We start from the raw sequence: 13853 nt of genomic DNA, 5'->3' as shown, positions 1-13853 counted from the left end.
AGTTGATCTATTATCTCATCTTTGCTTGGATTTTGGGGCACGATACCCCATGGCTTTGGTTTTGTAGAAGGCTCGTTGTGTCAGAGCTGTGTTTAATAACTTATTTATGAAGCGTCCCGCACGCTCTCAGCAAGGGGAACAAGTTCTCCTTTGTGAATGAGTGTAATTGAAATGTCTGATAACATCATTTAATTTGTCTCAGTAGGTACACTGTAGATTCAACGTAGCGCTATTGGGTGTATGACACGGTACTTATGCACAGGTAAAAGCTAAAAATGGTTTTGTGATAAAGAATTTTTTTTGCAAAATTGAGCTAAAGCCAAAGTGCACTACATCAGCTTTTAAATGGCTTATATCTGTTCCATGCAGCACTGTTTTTGCTGTTTATGTAAATGTAAATAGAAGAAATGTGGAAATGTAGTCTTTATCGTTGAAGAAGATAAAGACTACAAAGGTTCGACATTTCCATATGCTACATGTTTATCAAATGATTTAATAGATGGTGCTGGTCAGGAAAGCAGATTGAAAGCTTTAAATCCTGTGACAATCTTGAGCCTCTAAGGATCAATCTATAACTCCCAAATGCTTGATAAATTCAGCCAGATGAGCAAAGTAGTAAATCAAGAGAAAAATCTCCATTTTGATTTATAAACATAGAGTATGTAGCAATGACCGCACCTTTTTAGAAATAGTTTACTGTATGTGTTTGTTGTTGGTATCGTGGTGTGGTGTCTATCCAGATTTTTAGATAATGCATGAAAAAACTCAAATATGTCTACCTTTATCTTTAAAGTTAAACCATTATGATGCAGTACTTTACTATGTCTTCCTTCTCCTCCCTTGGTGCTGGATTTTACCATGTATGCACTCATTTAAACTAAAAATTGGCTTATAAGGTTAACATTTTTCCTCTTTTTGAAGAGTTCAATTGGTGCAAAATCGCAGCAAAGGTGATGCTGTAAAGGGTATTAAGCCGGATCAAAACAAGAAAGGCACAATTTTCTCAGAAATACAGTATCAAAACTATCTTAACAAAAGAGCAATATCTAGGAATCAATTATGTTCTTTATTTTATTAATTTTAAATATGTAATTAATATCTGAATTTCACAGTTTGATGTATTCTCTTACAATATTTCTGAGGCCAGTTCAGATGATTCTATAATGTTAAAGTCTTTTCATCATTTAAAACTAAGAAAAAAAAAACTTAATTAAATAGATTTATAATAACCTGAATTATGTCAAGCTACCACTAGCCTCCAGAATTACCTGTAAAACACGAGTGTTCAGTGGGGTCAGCTCCTCCGACGGACAACTTAAGCATATGCTTCAACCCCTGGAGGCCAGATCAGATGTGTAATTGAGGACCATAACAGCTGCTGCTCTCCACCATGTACAGCTGGTTATTCCCTTCATTGCTCACTCACTTTAATGCCAACTCTTCATCCTGTGACACTAATTTGACCCCTCTCTCTCTCCAGTGGTAACTGCTTAATCTCGTATTGTTACTTCAACACTGATTACTTATTCATTTTATGCAAGAGTATGACTTACAGTGACCCTTTATGCAAAAATTGTATGTGCTAATAATCTAAGACTCTTTCAACAGATCCCAAAAGCATAATTTCTGTGAAATTATAATTTATGCATCCACATTAGCAAGGATTTTAAAAATAATGAACTACACTGTTGAACAGCAGCTTAAATTGGAGAACAGGTTAGCACAAGTTACCCTTTTTTTTAACAGTGACAACACCTGAATGGGTTGAAACTTGAAAACCATAAAAATTGAATGTGTTGTGTAGAGATAAACATGTTATCATTGAATACTGGGCAAGTGTATCCTAAATAATAAAGTGTTTATCATTTTTTTAATGAAGTGAAGCCTGCGAGCTAGTTCAGGCAGACCAACGTGAGTCACTGCTCCTCTCACACTACTCCCCTCACATGGAACAGATATCCAATGCACCATTATAATCATGATAGTTAACTTGTGCTGTCAGTGCTCCATTTACACTTTGCCGCATGCCTGCTGCCACACCGCCCACTCAAGCTATGCTGTTGCTTGCTGCTACAGCTGCTGCCATTCATATAGTGATTCAAAGGCCTCAATGTTTCCTTGTGGGGAGTGACGGGGTCAGAGCCTTGACGCCAAAGATAAATTCTGTACATATTCTACAATTAGATAAGATACTTCAGGTGAGTTGCCTGAGTGAATTAAATGTATGTTGAGAAAACTGCAGTGTGCTTTGTTGACAGCAGGGAACAGTTGTGTTGCTTTGTTCTTTTGGGTGCAAGTACTGTATATGTCTTTGTAAAATGAACCGTCGCTCCGTTTGTTTTATATATATATATATATATTATTTAGTTATTTTCCTGAGTTTATTTTGTGCCTGATTGAGCCTTTGGTTATGAATCTATACTGTATACAGAGTGGTTTGTGTGTATGTGTGTGCTTGTGTGTATTATTGGCACTTGAAGATAAAGTTATATATGGTGTCATGAACAATTGACCTGTGGTGTACTTCTCATATAGTGCAGTCAGGGAGAGGGGTAGAGTGACAGATGGACCATTGGACTGACTGCAGACGGATGAAAAGAGGTAGAGGAATCATTTTATATTGGGTCAAAGATTAGTCAACCTGGAGAAGCAGAGCTTGCTCACTTCAGCACACTGGTCAACACACAAAAACACACAGACACGCACACACTCATTCTCCCTCTCTATCAAAAACACTCAAGAGTTCATACACAAACGTATACAAACTGTCTTTCTCTCTGCCTGTTGATTCATCCAACTCGCTCACATTCTCACTCAAACAAACACGCACACGGCCAACCTTTTGGGACTTCTCATCTGACCTTGCCAAAGGCAATTTCAGTTGGTATGCTTTCTGACATTTAGGGCACAGGTTAATCTTTTAATTCACCTGTATTCTGCTCTTCTCTGCCCTGTTTTTCTCTGCACTGACATGACCTCCCATCAGTTGGGCTACAGAGGTAATGCGGTTTTTTTCTTTTTTTGCTGCAGTTGTTGTAAAGATGTTTTACAGAAACTAATAAAAGCCTGTAATTTAAAGATGATTGTCTGTTATTTTGGCTCATATTTATACTTTTAAAGTTGATATTGCATCAAGATGAGTAAACAGCATTTCTTGGAATTACTGGGCCCTGCACAGATGCATAAAATATCTTAAGTGTACAGCGTCTCATTAAATTTTTATTATTGTAACCCCAGTGACTTTTTTGTGAAGTAGGAGTACATAATATTTAACAAATAGTGCTCTCGGGGAAGGGTTGCATGCAGTGTTAGATAGCAGTGAATTACGCTTTATATTCATGGTTAATTATTGTTAGAGTTCATTCTGTTTGGTTAAAATTTACTTCTTAGAAGCCTGCTAACAAAAACAGTTGTATTTTAAGGTATATAGATATAAAACTGTTGTTCAGCACTTCTGTTTGTCAACTACATTCCTCTATATACAAAAGCCTCCTCATCATCATCATTATTGTTTAACTGCACAATTATGTGTGAAATCATAGCATATGGATTAATGAGGTGATGGAAACATCCTCAAAGACGTTATTGCAATGCAAAAAATAGGTAAAAAAAAAAAAAAAAGTTCCCTCAGCTAGCAGAAAGGTGTTTGAATTCAGTCAAGGTTTGACTGACCATTAATGGTTCAAAGTTGAAGCTTATTGAACATTTATTAATGTGACCCAGTCATTGATTATTCAATATACAGGTACATCATAATCGCAACTATTTTTAAACAGATTATGAACAATGCACTGTGTAAATGGTAAGAAATATGCAGAGCGCATGTTTGTGAAGTGAATCTGAATTGTTGTATTTTCCAGTTTCTGACTAAGACCTACTGTAACTTGATGGATAGATGGATATTTAATATGGGTTATGGATATGCATACTACGTGTGCGAATTGAAAAATCACCCTTTACTATTGGAAAAAGCAGTTGGTAAATAAATTAAAGAACTTACACAAACATACACACACACGTACACGCAAGCACACACAAACACACACAGTTGTTTAACATAGACCTATCAAGACAGCTTATTCTATTTGTTCCAGCCATTGATCTGTTCATATCTAAATGTCAGGTTGCATATTGTCATATTTGGCGGGGCTGGCTGTGGTGTATGTGTGCAATTGTATATACATGCTTGTGTGTGTGTGTGTGTTATGCATTCTCTCTGTGGGTTTGGCAGCGCTCGGATCTGCGGTCTAATCAATAAACTCAAAGGCCGACATGCACACAAATACCCTCAAAGTCTTGTGTGCTTTTGTGTGCACACGTAGACGCATGTAGAAACCAACGCACACACATTTCGAGGATGATAGATGTCTTGCATGTTGGCCCTGTTACCCTTTGCCACCGCAACACATACTATCGAAGACCTTCGCTGTCCTAGCATTATATTATATGTCAGACAGATAGAGAAATAGAGGCGACAGGGAGAGCAATAGATAGAGAGAGAGCGAGAGAAACGTATAGCTCCTGAGGAATGTCTGCTGAAAGGACAAAAAAAAAGTGAAAGACTCAGAAAGTGAGTGACTGATCAATAATTCCGACGGTGTGTGTGTGTGGTGGGTTGGTGAGCAGGGCGAGACCTTGTCAAGATGAGGTTTGGTGGCTGTTGTTGAGTGTGACAGCTCTCTATGTGTTGGTGTGTATGTGTATATGAGAGAGAAAGAAAGAGAGATGGTGTAAGAGACTTTGTCAAATGGGGTTTTGCTAAGAGACAATGCTCTTGAGAAATCACTGAGAAAAACTCTCACACATAAATTAACACGTGCACACACACATACACACACACACACACAATCTGCATTCTTCAGTGTCTGTGTCTCTTTCTCCCTGACTCTTTCTCTCGAATGTACGTACACAACCTTTTATAGACTTCGTTGATCGTTGGCGTGTGACCGCAGCTGTACTAATTAAACAGTAATAGTAGTGATTTAGAATCGTTAGCTGTTGGGAAGAATCACACGGGCCTTTGACACCCCTCTGACTCGTGTCATAATAGGGTCCAGTGTGTCCAAGACCAAGACTTTATTACATAGCCCTTCTTTTTCCTGAAGGTATATCCCTTTTTATACCATGACACTATGTATAAAAGTCACTGTTTTTTCACTCCTCCACATTAACTTTACTCAGAGCTTAAATGTACCCTGGGGTGCTGCTAACAAACAGTTTTGTTTATGTGCAATATTTCTTATCAAATCACATACTGTAACTAACTGCTCACTGCATAACATACCTCATAAAACATCTATAAACCTCTATTTAAATTTAGTAGTTGACATTTCTTTTTACATGAGGTTGAAGTCTTAAAAAGACAATTCTTATTTGAAAATTCAAGGTACATTTTTGCAAACTAAAAGGACATATTCAAATATTGTGGCCACTTGTACTGAGAAAGTTTTATTAGTTCAGTTAAAAACAATCCCACCTTTACTGTCATCCTCTCTGACTCCAGCTTTGTCCACTGAGGATGAGCCTCACAAATATTTACACTTTTTCACAGTTGGTCTTCACTCAGTGTTTTACTATCTCCTCCTGCCACTGGTGCCTCTCTGCTGCCCTCAACTGCACTGCAGAATGAGGTCAACCCAACACCTCCATACCAAACAATGGAAAATAGTAGCAGAATGCACCGTCAGGTGCAAAGCAGCTTGAGGCAAGGAAAGGTGATCTACAGTGCACCAGCGTTTTATCACTGAACTTTTTTAACTGTGTGGCAATCGCTGGGATTTTCATTTCATAGTGCGAGCTGCTATAAAACATGAGTCTCACAGATAAAATGTGAGACTCAAGATAAAATGTTTTGACCCTCAGCAGTTGGTAGAAATGTCTTCAAAAACTACACAGGGTACCTAAATATTTTTTTATGGACTAAAAACCATTGTGAGTACATTCTGTTAATGTTTTAAATGGATTTATTAATCATATGCCATTTTGTCCAACTCACTCGCTGAACACTTTCATCAAAATGTATGCCATTACTCAACACTACCATGAGTGCATACCTTTTATCCTGAGTGGCCCCTGTGGTATAACATAATAGATTTACGCTTACTTAAGTTTCCATGAACCACTATATTTTTCTTCCATTTTGAGTGTTTTTCAATACAAGAGGTCCAGTATCACTTCTACAACGAAAAGTATTGAGGTTATAATTTTAGAACTGAAAGCACTTAAACTTGCTGTCTTGAAAATAAACAAAATATTTACTTTTTATTCTTGACTGTGTGTGTTCACTGTATGTTGAGCAGGATGTCGTCTCCATGGCTTGTGTAAAACTTGCTAATGTTCCATCTGGCCGTGTGTGCACTTCATGCACACAAACCATATACTGTAGTAACAAATCATACAACACAACATTATTTTCCCAAGATACTATCTAACATGACAATTCACTGCTTCAGTCATATCTGTCATATCCCAGATATGTATGTACATGCATGTTGGGGGGGTTTATGTCCCCACATGGTATTTTCATGATGATGTGTGTGTGTGTGTGTGTGTGTGTGTGTGTGTGTGTGTGTGTGTGTGTGTGTGTGATGGGGGCGTATGTTTGTGTTTGTATATTCCTATAACATGACACAGAAAAACAAACAAAAGGCTTCAGATTAGCAGGCTTAGCAGCTAGTGTGCTAACAGAATGCATGCCAACGGAGAGCCTGATTATTCATGTGCGTGTGTAAGTTTGTTTTTGCCTCTTTGCACACCTTCAGTCTGAGCTCAGTGCTCCACTGCCAAGTATGTAAATCCACAGAGCAAAGCGGTGTCATAATGCACCGCCCCCTGCTTGACATCGTCTATTTGTAACACACAAGTATGCAGACACACACTTGACATCAAAACACACACAATCAAACATGCATAAAGCACACTGTGGGAGTAGCGTAAGTGAGGCGTGTGACATTAAGCCTAAATGGCAGCGATGACATACCGCAGTTATGATGTATCAGGGAGAAAATGCCTTGGTTAGCATGCACTAAATGCTCAATTCATAAACAGGGAGAGTGAGAGAGAGGGAGAATGAATGTGAGAGATGAGTGGATTAAAAATTTAGTTAGAGGATGACAGAATAAACTCCTCTTCTTGCACTGTGTAAAGGAGTGGTGATGTTTTGCTGTGATTTCTGACTGAAATTAGACGTGCAAGTTAGACACGGGCAAAGGAGTGCATGATTAGATGATTAGAGAATGATTAGAGAACGGGGGGAATGAAATAGCAAGGTGCAAAGCGGTTACATAGCTCACTAATGGATAAAAGGGAGTGCTTAAGTGGGAAAATGTTAAACAGTGTTGTATGAAGTTGTAAAGAGCTTTGAAAGGTGCAGAGAAGGATTGACAGTAGCACAACCCTGCAAGCTGGCATTAAACAGGAAGTGGAGAGTAGGTGAACAGACTACAATCTCTGCTAATAAATAGACAAGAAAGCTTTGAAATGAATTCCATTCAAATTCTGATTTTTTTAATGTCTACATTTTTATTATGATTGAGTCTGTGTTCACTGTATTACATCTTGTAACAAATATACTTTTATTTTATTACAAATGACTTCTTAACCCACTGAAACTTCATCAGTAGAAAATCCAATAAAGAAATATGTCACAACTTCGGCTACTGATTGTAATTTATGGGAAATCACAGCACACAAAACACAAGTTACCTCTTGTCTCTCTTCTTATTTTTCCTTCAGCATCTCCTTTCTGTCTGTCTCTCCATTACTTTCACATTCATTCCAACTTCCCTCCCCTCTCTCTGATGTTCTAGTCTCTCTGTATATTTGTCTTCCATCTTACAGTATTCAGGTGGAATGAAAGGCTTGAGATGATAACAGTAATCAGACTCCCATACCTCAAAGACCAGACATGGACATCTCATCCCCCAACGCACATATAAAGACACAGAAACACACATTAATCATAGTTATCAAAAAGCAGACTTGGATAGACCAGGTTGATGGCAGGGTTATTTTTTTGTGAGTGTGTCAGTGGATGTACAACTGTACAGTGCAGTAAAATAAAAGCACTTTTCTCCGGGCAAATAATGCACTAGTGGCTTTACTGCGAGGAAATGCAGTGGTAGAAATGGGTCCGTGCAAGTGCGCATGCTTGTATTTGTAGATGTTTCTCTTCTTGTAACTTTTTTTTTTTTATGTGTGTCTGTACTTTCACAGCTTGTGCTTGCATGTTTAAGTGTGAAGCTTGGATATGCCTAGTTTGGAGGGTGGGCTGTAGGCTATTTGCTTGATTTAATCACAAATAGTGCATGAAATTAAATTACACAACTAATTTTCAATTTAGAGCACTTTATTCAATAGCAACGCCCACTTTCCCTCTTTAAGCTTCCCCCACAATGTACTTAGGCAATATCTGCTTTTGCATTAATATTTCTTACCCTCTCACACACAGAAACACCAACAGTTATATATAAATGAACATACTATATACACAAAAATGCATACCACGCTTATAGTAGGAAAAAAACTCACATGAAGTCATTTTATTTTTAGATTCATCCTTGTCTCAGCAATTACATTTTATCAGAAGGAAAGATTTGCAGAGTTTGTGTCTAAGTAAGAGCGATTCCCTGTTTGCAAAGTAGTTTGTATGGGTTTGTATTCATGAATGCGCCAGAGCACCCATGTGTAAAACATTGTTTAATCTAACCTGCTTTTCAAGTCGGGTCTTGGCATGAGCAGCAAACCTTGACCCTGTGTGTCAGCCAAGCAGCAGCCATTTACCAGAATCAATGATTTTTCTCTTTGTTGGACTCCTTCAGGAGTGACAGGTGGACGGAGGTCTTTACAGGATCCAAATGGCGTTTGGCTGTATCATGACCACTCGAAAAAAACACATACGGGACCGGGGTGCACAGTGTCATGATGTTGCAGATCAGTCTTAGATCTCTCTGTCTGTTTGAGAAAAGGCTTACTTTTATTGACACTGAGTGATTGGATTTGCTCCAGGCCGCAGAACTGGTGTTTGTGTGATCTTTTGACTTCAAGAGAGTCAGAACCAAGCAGAAATGAAGCTTTTGTGGAGCTGGTCAGAGAGGTCAGAAGGATCTCTGTGGTTGCATTAAGAGAACGATGCCTGGGTGACTCCTACCTGCTATGTTGGCACTGAGTTGTTAACAAGACTCTGGTAGTTTGTTTGTTTGTGCGTGTGGAGACTTACACACAGGTACACAAACAGCACCGTTTCGGATGTTGGCAGCTGTAGTTGTTTGTAGCTTTGGTTTTTTTTGTGTATGTGCGTGTCTGTGTTTTTGTGTGTTTGTTTAGGTATGTGTGAGAGAATGTGTGTATTGAACCATTCCAACCCCTGAGGAGTCATGTCTAGTGTTAGGAGTCTGCCCTTTCGCTAATTAGCTTGAAACATCTGTCCAGACGGCTGCCACAGGGAGGTCATAATGGAAGAACAGGAAACACTCACACCCACCAGCACACATACAAACAAACAACAACATATATACATTTACATTATTTTACATACAGTACACAAACACATCACAAAATGAGCCACCCATTCATTTTTGCATATCTATGTTTAAAACGTTTTACCCATAATCCCAGAAGAATATTGTCTAAAATCTTAATGAGCACCGAGGGAAGGGAACACGGAGGAGGACAGTTAGACAGAACGACAAATAGGCAGAAAAATGGAGAAGAGAAGAACAGCTTGCCAAACCTCTGCGCTCTCTTCTCTCTTTGCTCTTTCTTCTTCTCCCTTCGCTGTTCCTATTCTGCAATGCTCCAATAGATAGAGACAGAAACAGCAGGAGAAGACAGAAAACATGAATAGCCTCCAGTATTCTAGTATAGAGCTGCCGCGGTATTGATTTTTTCCTTACCGCACAAATTAGCGAAGCCATTCAAACCGTCACAGTAACCTGCCATAAAAAAAACAATTTAAACCTCAGATGTTATAAAATAACTGCTACCTAAATAAACTTTTCGAATGCATTTATTCCCTTAGTAATATATTTTTTATAGCCCCTGTAGTCTATATGTCTATCTTTATTCCAGTGTTGTCATTAAGAGGCCGACTTTGCAGCAGGAATATTGGTCGGCGTTTGACAGGCATGCATTCCTTATTGAAACAAAGACAACACAGACTACTGAACACAGTTTATTGACAGTAACATGCTTGCACAAACAAAGAACAAATTGTTCATGAAACTAAAGGTGCAAATTAGAACAGAAACAGTCAATAGGCCATTACACATTTATTAAGGCTTTGCAGTGCAAAGTTAAGAAACAACTTAAAATCCTGAAGCACACAGTTGTTGCAGCAATTTCTTGAACAAAGGCCGCTCCTTTAAAAAAAAGAACAATAATAAAATAATACAAGGTCTAAGAAATTAAATTAAAAGCCATTTCCACTTTCACTTTCTCACTTGTAGCTACTATATACATGGAATAACTATTCGAATGCCTTGAGCACATCTTTTAAATGAACGTAAGGCCACTTCTTTGCATTGAAAAGTTAAGAAATAAAATAAATAAACGATGCGACTCGATATTCCTTGCAAGAGGAACAAACATATTAACCCTGTTGGGTTTGAGAGATTCCCTCAATGGCGTGATGATGTTCCCCAATGCACTGATCACCTGCTCAGATGCAGTGCTAGTTGCATATATTACCATGTATTTTCTGGCTACCTTTGCAAGTACTGGGTATCTGGACTGGTTGTTGCACCACCATGCAAGAGGATCTGAATGCATATTGCATTTATTTCAGATCACATGATTTTTACAAGCAAAAATTGGAATATAAGCGGTGATGAGCTTGACGTGATTGCGTTACCGTAGTATTGCAGTAATCATGGTGGCTCTAATCTAGTGAATCTTGTTTTTTATATTTGAGTTGTGTTCCTATACAAAGTAAAGCCAGAGTGAGTAGTAGAAGTAGAGAGGAACATATTGGATAGGCTGACAGAAAAGAAAAATTAAGGCCAAGATCTACTTTTGAATCTCTCCATCACTCTTCTTCCTGCCTAACTCCTTGTCTGTGTCGCAACCATGTTTCCTGTAGACAGAATGTTTTACGGCAGCCGTCCATGTTATTATGATGAAGTTTTATGGAGACTCTGTGGGAGATTAAACCACTATTAGCCACGCTCCGTCACCCTCTCCAGCTGTTGCCTTTTGTTTATGGCTAAAAAGTGTTTTATGACACACGGTTCTATAGTCACCTAGACAATTATAGCTAATGATATACGAGTGGCACTGTATTTTTACACCGTGAGTGAATTTGGGGGAGGGGGAGCGGGGGTGGAAAAACAGGGAAGGAAAAGAGCGAGTGAGAAGTGAGCAATTAAAGGAGGGCAGAGATGATGGGATGAGAGGTGAGGCAGGAGCAGCGATAAGAGAACAAAATTAAAGGGTTGGGTGGCATTAGGAGGGAGGAAAGGAGAGACAAAGAGGTAAGAGGCAGAAACAAGTATGTCAGAGAGAAGAAAGTCAAAAGCAAGGTATCAACACTGAACCCTCACACTTGTAAATGGTACAGACGGAGATACGCCTTGAAATGTTTCCCTTTTTAAAAAGAGAGGCGTGTAAAGGAATAGAGACAAGATGGAGATAATAGCTCAGTACAGAAAGAGAGTTGATAATAAATGACTATTATTTGGTTTGAGTTAGCGGAGAAAGAGAACCAGAAAACGACACTAAAACATCTATTTTTTTGCTGTGCTACTGTATATCTACTTTTTACAAGTTTTTAATGGCACCGTGTCATTCATTCTTTAGAAATGTATCCCTTTTCAATCCTTAAGAGTTCTGCCTTATCAATATAGCTTGTGTCCAGTTTTACACTCGTGATCATTTGAGTAAAGAAAGCAAAAACTCGATGCCCTGAGGCCACTTTCCAGCTGTGAGAGAGGAATCAGAGTGTCTGTAGATCAAGATGGAGCTGTTCTCATAATATGTCCTTAACTGTTTTCATGTTGGGAGTAACATCAGTAGAGAGATGTCCCTCTCACGCTCGTTAGAGAAAATGATTGAGAAGGTGATAGACATGGACGAGTTCACTGACAACACAGGAGAAAAAGGGCCACATGAACAAGAAAGAAACTGATAGAGAGCGAGGTAAAAGAAGGCTTTTGCTGCTATATAAAGGGAAATGGATGACATTGTAACAGAAATATATGTGTAAATGTACTGTACACGTGTCTGATGCTCCAGAGACACGTGCCTTGTGTGTGCAGTTGCTTTTTCCATTGTCCAAGCAATCCAAAGTGTCCTTGCTGCAGTGTTTAACATTTGTGTATTTACTGGTTAAAAGTTGATATATATGAATATTTAAGTGGCATCATTAACAATTCATGGAAAAGGTTTTTATTCCCCCCCCTGCTGAAACACACTATTTTGAGGCAGTGTGTCTGTGGCTACTTGTAAGAATAAGATACAGATGCAGGGAGATACAGAGAGGAGAGGAAGACAGTGTGTGAATGAATGAGTAAATTAGTGCAACAAGCTCTAGGTGACATCATGTGTAATAACTTTCTTTTAAAATCCCAAATGTTGAGATTGAAGGTGTGTTGTGTGTTTACATGTTTTTGCAAGCCTGGCCACGTTGGCATCTGTTTGAAGAGATTTTTGAATGATACCTCGAGCACCTTTTGATGCATATTTTCTCATATCACTCATGCCAAGCTTCACACTGGGTTTCAGACTTACATTTCCATGATGTTCTTTTACATAATATTCACACCTCAGCTATCATGAATCACATTATCCAAGCCAGGAGTATCTTTTAAAAAAAACATTTCTTCTGTTTTTTTTTCTTTCTATAATATGATAAGACTACTTGGGTATTTGCATACTCTTTCCCTTCTTTTGACCATTTTAGTGTCTGTCTTATTTCTGCTCATCAGTGACACCTTTCTGTTTCAGTTTTTTTCTGTGCTAAATGTGATGATGTGTTTTTTTTGTGTTGCAGGTGGTGGAGACCAACTTGGTGGCCTTCGATTGTCATTGGATCCTGATTAATGAGGTGGGTGTTATGGATATGATTTATTGATCCTGTACTGGGTGTCCCTTCATCTTATTGTGTCTAGTATCCTGGGAATATTTATTGTTTTGAGTCCCTTGAATCTCTTCATTGTCTTGGGTGTTTTGAAGGAGAGAGGAGAGCTTAAAAACTTTCTTCACCCAATAACACACAAAATTTGATGACCAATGACAATATAGTTTATTTTAATGAGCATCCACTGCCATGTACAGGCAAAAACAACACTGTAAAGATTTTATACTTTATATGCTCACCGTTTATGTAAGATATAGCTACACTCAATTTACAAAGATGAAAAAAGTGACCTTGGTAGAATTCCTTTAGATGAAAATGTATTCTGCCAGTTCAAAATTAGTATCGCTACTTAAATATTAAGCGCTTTTTGGATTAACAAGAACAGACAAGCACCAAAATTCCACAAAGTCACTCTCCTACTGCTCCCAGTGTACAGTTTTTATTTTTATAGGAGATACTCATCCATTTTTACTGATCACAGTGACTACTGGTCATAAAAGAAACATAATTAAACTTTAATACGAGCTGTGATTTCTTTCTTCAGGATCTTCAGTTTTGCTCCATGAGAAGTGTTTTTTTTTACGAAAACAACATCGTCAGCTACATTTGTATGTGTGTGTGTGTGTGTGTGTGTGGTGTGTGCTGGTAGCTTTGGGCATTATAGTGAACTGGGCACAGCAGGGGTCCTTGCCGCCACACACTCTCACACACTACAGCATGTGTACAACCATACACACTCGAAAGTGGATGTATTGAAGGAAGAGCAAAAAACAATTTTTAC

At 38.4% G+C, this 13853-nt stretch overlaps 1 protein-coding gene across 2 annotated transcripts in view; it reads left to right on the top strand.

The window, feature by feature from the left end:
* grid2 (glutamate receptor, ionotropic, delta 2) overlaps nucleotides 1–13853 on the top strand; it is a 554413-nt gene that overhangs the window by 359587 nt on the left and 180973 nt on the right. For both annotated transcript variants that reach the window (XM_042421919.1, XM_042421920.1), the window contains one exon: nucleotides 12986–13039. In XM_042421919.1, coding sequence (XP_042277853.1) covers nucleotides 12986–13039 — 54 coding nt within the window. The remainder of the gene's footprint in view (nucleotides 1–12985; nucleotides 13040–13853) is intronic.

This window comes from Thunnus maccoyii, chromosome 9, assembly GCF_910596095.1.
Source record: "Thunnus maccoyii chromosome 9, fThuMac1.1, whole genome shotgun sequence".
NCBI classification, from domain to species: domain Eukaryota; kingdom Metazoa; phylum Chordata; class Actinopteri; order Scombriformes; family Scombridae; genus Thunnus; species Thunnus maccoyii.
This window is presented reverse-complemented; position numbering and strand designations above follow the sequence as displayed.